General features: G+C 34.7%; 1 protein-coding gene across 1 annotated transcript; it reads left to right on the top strand.

Moving 5' to 3' along the window:
- On the top strand, window positions 1–1,507 carry LOC142342192 (uncharacterized). Its single transcript, XM_075393431.1, has 3 exons — window positions 1–315; window positions 606–736; window positions 1,134–1,507. Exons 1-3 carry the CDS (start codon window positions 43–45, stop codon window positions 1,435–1,437), a joined length of 708 nt encoding a protein of 235 aa, XP_075249546.1. The 5' UTR covers window positions 1–42; the 3' UTR covers window positions 1,438–1,507.
- Window positions 1,508–5,060: the final 3,553 nt, after the last annotated feature.

Genomic DNA, 5,060 nt, shown 5'->3' with positions numbered 1-5,060 from the left:
AGTAGCCCATTGAAATAACTTATGTGACCTTTCAGACCCTGGATGCAATCGGGAGTCATGAGTAGTTTAGATGAAATTTTGGACAGCATCGCTATTGAGTTCTTGGAAGTGTGCGAAGAACTGATGAATAGGAGAACTGTTCTGGATGACCTCTTGGCTGAAAGTTCAATCCACTTGGCCAGGACTCAGTTGTCGAATTCCTCAACCTCACATTCCGCAGCTCTGGCTTTGTCCATGCTCCAATTTAGCCCATCATTGACACCATCTGTCACTGTGCTACCTGATATTTCTTCAGTTTCCTCGCATTTCTCTCAAGTAGATACTTTTTTGTCTTAAAAATAAACAATAACTGGTTATTTTTTTTGCATAGTGAATCATCACGTGCCTTTGATGTCTCCTTGAACAGTTTTTTTTCTCAATTTTTAATCATGCTAAAAGTAATAAATGAGCATCCTGCAATCAAAACGTTGCTGTTCAAACGTGCTCTTAAGGTTGCAGTTGTTACTTAAAGTCTTCGAGATGCACATTGTCGGAGCCAAAATATTTATGAAAAAAATCTTGCGGCTATGAAGTGAGAATTAAATGTGAATATCTGATGTGATTAGGTATCGATCAGTGGCGACTCGCCCGTAAGTGTGGACAGCGTTGAAAGAGTAGCAAGTGGAGGAGGAGGATCAGTAGACGGAGACAACTGCAGTGACATTGAAGACAAATCTGACTCTCAAGACATCGGACAGTAAGTGACTCTAATGCTGGTCTTCATTCAAGCAGGAATCATCTCATCAAGGCTTGTATTATTCAGAAGTATAATCTACTTGACGTTTTTGGGCCAGTACTTCGCTGTAGATCAAGACTTATCTTTTTTTTCAAATTTAGCTGCTGGAGAAAGACTTCTTAAATTGTCCTAATCATTTGGCTGGAAGTTTGCGGAAAACCTGCGATGTGTTCCCATTTTCAGATGCACGTGGAAAATGGATTTCTAATATGCGTTTTAACTTTGATATCTTGAAAAATTCCAAAATTTTACATAATAGAAAGAACAAAATGCAACTACTTTTAAAACACGATGTTGAGCTGTAGAGTTCTTGAAAATGTTCCTCAGCTGTCAGTACAGTACTGTTCTGCTGTTTCAGCCTTGAGCTAGTGTGTGAATGGGACAAGTCTTCCTCAAATGGCAATAATGGAAACTCTCTAATCCCAGGAAGTAACTCCCAAAGTGTCTCCATATCCCTCACCACTCCCTCCAGTATCAAGAGTGCCAAGTACTACTACCAGAAGTCGGTTGAAGAGATAGTGTACGTGGCCACCCTCCAGAACAAAATTGACAGTCTCAGAAAGCAGTATGCGAAGTTGAGGAAACTGAAATTGAGCAGACAGAATCAGAACTTGATTGACTTGAATGTGGCAAATGATAGATTAGCGACTGCTTCTCAATAGTGACTGGTGGATCCAGAATTGTGCGATAGTTCTTGTACATACAAGATGAATTAATCCTTATTTTGTTCTGTTTCACTGCGTTAGGAAAAATAGGTGTCATTGGGGTACATTTGAGTCTGCTCTACACACGGCACTTGAAAAATTACTTCGTTGGATTGTTTTAGGATTATTTTAAATCTAAGGAGTATTTTAAATGCGTATTTATTATGCGTTGGAAAAGGAAAATTTGTATCAGCTTTTTAATTGGCGTTTCTCTAGGAAGATCCGTTCATAGAGAACCTTTACTTACAAGTGGTTCTTTTATGCATGAAAGCAATTAAATAGCTTGAATGACCTCCATATGAACTGAGATTGGATTTTCTGAAGAAATCAGTCTGAATTTTAGAAATTATACTTTTTAACAGCGGCATCACCTCTTATCGAGGCACTTGCCACCTGAGGAGGAGTGTTAATGCCGAACACAAAAACACTTCAAAACTTGAATGAATGTGTTGTTTTAAACGCTCTTCTTTTTCAGAGAGCTTTCAGCAAGAGAATTTGAGGTTTGGAAAGAAGATTGGCGATCTGTTTGAAATAGAACTGGGTTTGAGCAATTCCAAAAATTTGTTAGATTTCACGGTTAAATTTTGCGGGCAGTCTTCTAGCAGTTTGCTTCTGGACGGAGTCGAGCAAGTATTCTTTAATCTGTCGTGTAGTCTCCTGCGGTTACGGATTTCTGTGTGTAGCATGTGGCGGCACTTAAATGTTGGGTTGCTTCCAGTTATCAACTGTTTCTCCATGGTTTCAACCTGACTGGATTCTGAATAGAATTCTACAGTGTCTTGGGGGGCTTTTTGTTCTTGAAATCTCTAAAACACTTCTGTATTGTAAGGCAATATCTTTGTTCCGACCCCTCTTGAGGTCGGGAGGAACTATATACTCAAATGGGTTTTTTTTTGTTCAGACAATTTTGGCCGATCGATATATTCATCGTGGAGAGTTGAGATTGGTATCATTAGAAAGAGTGTCCAGCGTAGAATATGGAATTAAAAAGATTTTGAATTTCGTTTTTTACAAGGAGTTATCGAGGTTCAAACTGTTGAGAAAATAGAGTGAATTCCGTTGATTTTTTTCACATTTTCCGGAGTTTTTGACTAAAATTTTGCTAATTTTGCTGAAATTTGTTAATTTTTTAAAGGAAGTGTTGTTCTTATTTTTAGCGACAAAAATATTGTTGGCAATTTTTTAATTTTTATTTGTCAAAAATTCTGGCTAAATGTTTCAAAATTCAGACTTCTTTATCAAAAGCAGCACAAAATTAGTTCTTTGGTCCACTTTGATTAAATTTGCAGAAAGTACTCACCCAAACACCATTAACACAATCTTTGTAGACTCAAAAGGGGGCTATTTCTACTTCAAACTCCGCTGCGAGAGCTCTGTAATTAAAGTTTTGCCGTTTTTTGCTAACTTTACTCGTTGATTATCAAAAACACAGCATTTATTTTTGATTTTTAACTAACAATATATTTATATGTATAACATTCGAAGAATTAAGTGTTCTTAATGGACGAACAGCTTTAGCAGAGCTAGTTTTAGGACAATCCTGGACTGTTATAGTTCAAAAAAAAATTCGGATTGTAATCAGTCGGTCTTTCTTATAAAAAAATTTGATCTTTATTTATATATTAATTAATTAACAGAACATTTCAAATCAAAGCTCACTAGTGATAGGTTCAATCTGCTTCCTAATTGGCCCAAAATTATTGTATCTAGTTTATTACTTGAAAGCTTTTGGTCGTTTTGACTTTTAAAATTATTTGATTTTAAATAAATAATGGCTTATTGAAGTTTGCCTCAATTTTTCTCTTAATTTGGTCAACTTTTAGCTTATTGTCAGCAATGAAAGAATGTTTCCTCTTTCTACTTAATTCAAATTTAGTCGTTATTGCGGTTCAACACCTTTAGTTATGGTTTTCTGGTTTTGATACTACTAGATTTCACATTTTTTTTTCAGGTATTTGCGCATTTTTGACGTTTTCTAGTTTTGTCACCTTATCACGCTATTGACAGTTCATATATCAGATTATTGGCGTTCAAAATTAGACACAACCGCTAATAATAAAATCTTAGCGGATATAGACTCTAGTTTTGACGGCTTCGACAATATTTTCTCGAAGAATTGAATTGAATTTTTTAATTTTGTCTTTAACCGTCGTTTTTACTCGTATCTAAGTCTTTTAGTCGTATGATGTTTCCTGTATAATGACCCCGTTTCATTGGCTTGATGCGCCACTATTCTGATAATAGTAGATAGCTGATGGCTTTTATGACTTTGAAAATAATGACCTCAAACGTTGTTAAAAGTTGAGGTTGTTGCAGCTGAGTTATCTTACCTGAAAAACAACCAATTTTCAACTAATTGGCGAGCTTTCAGTAGTTTGAATACAGTTTATTCTCCGAATTTTTTGGCGTATTAAAAAGTCAGTTTTTGAAATTTTTTGTAGAGTAGTGTTGTATTCTGGAATTGCAACGTTTGAAATTTGGCTAACCGTATGAACAAATTTTATCAACTAGTTTTGTTTTAGATTACTTTAGATGCACGCAACGCCAAAAGTGATTCTCATCAAAAGTAATTCCTTATTTTCTGAATATAGCTGAAATGAATTTTTCTTTTTGAGCTGTTTTTTCTAAAATTTTTGAAACCTCGTTAACCTTCCGTTTAAAGAGAGAGAGAGAGAGAGAGAGTTTTGCAGCTTGAAAAGTTCGATTGCCAAAATATACTACAATAAAATTCCGTAAATTTTCAACTTCTATGTTTTAATATTCGAATGTTAAAACGAAGAACTTTCTCAATTGGAAAACAATTTTTTTCTTCTTTTCAACTTCTTTAACGGTATCTTTCGAGTTTTAGGTGGCGAGTTAATTTTTCGGAAATCAAATTTTATTGTTGTTAGGCCATGTTGTTGTTGATACTTGTGGACTTTGTGAATTTTTCGATTTCAAAATATATAACAGAGGGAACTTTTCAATGTTCCTAAATGATATTTTTGTTTTTCTTTGGCTTTACGAATGACTGATTGTTATTTTTCCGTTTATTCTTTGCGTTTTTGAGAGCATCTTTTTTATTGATGCATAAATTTTCGGGCAAACTCATATAAAAGAACAAAATTTATCTGTATTCCCAGGCTCTGAGATATAAAAAAAAACAAAATTCTTTAAAACTCATTTCCTTTCTTAAAATAATTTTTTTTGAGAAAAAAGCAATAAAGTATTAAACAAAGCGGTAATTCGAAACCCTAGAAAGAATTTTTGAAACAAAGATATGAGGTTGTCCAATCTTTAAAAAGGCAGCAGTGTGACAGCGGACTCTCGCCCTAAAAAGAAAAGTACTAAATAGATTTATTTGACGCTTTGCGCAACAGTTATCAGATGTTTTAAGGGATGTTTTTTGGCGAGCTTGGAATAAATTATTGGATTTTTAAAAAAATAACGTCTGTTTGTGTGCAAAAGTAAATAACATTCTGCGACCAAATTGAGCAAGATAACTTTTGGTATCAAAAAAGAACATTTTGGAAAACGCTATCTAAAATAAAGTCAGCACTCTTTGAGCTCAATTTTCCGTTCTGGCAATGCGCCAGGATGCT

This window comes from Convolutriloba macropyga, chromosome 7, assembly GCF_964194025.1.
Source record: "Convolutriloba macropyga chromosome 7, txConMacr16.3, whole genome shotgun sequence".
NCBI lineage: Eukaryota > Metazoa > Xenacoelomorpha > Acoela > Convolutidae > Convolutriloba > Convolutriloba macropyga.
This window is presented reverse-complemented; position numbering and strand designations above follow the sequence as displayed.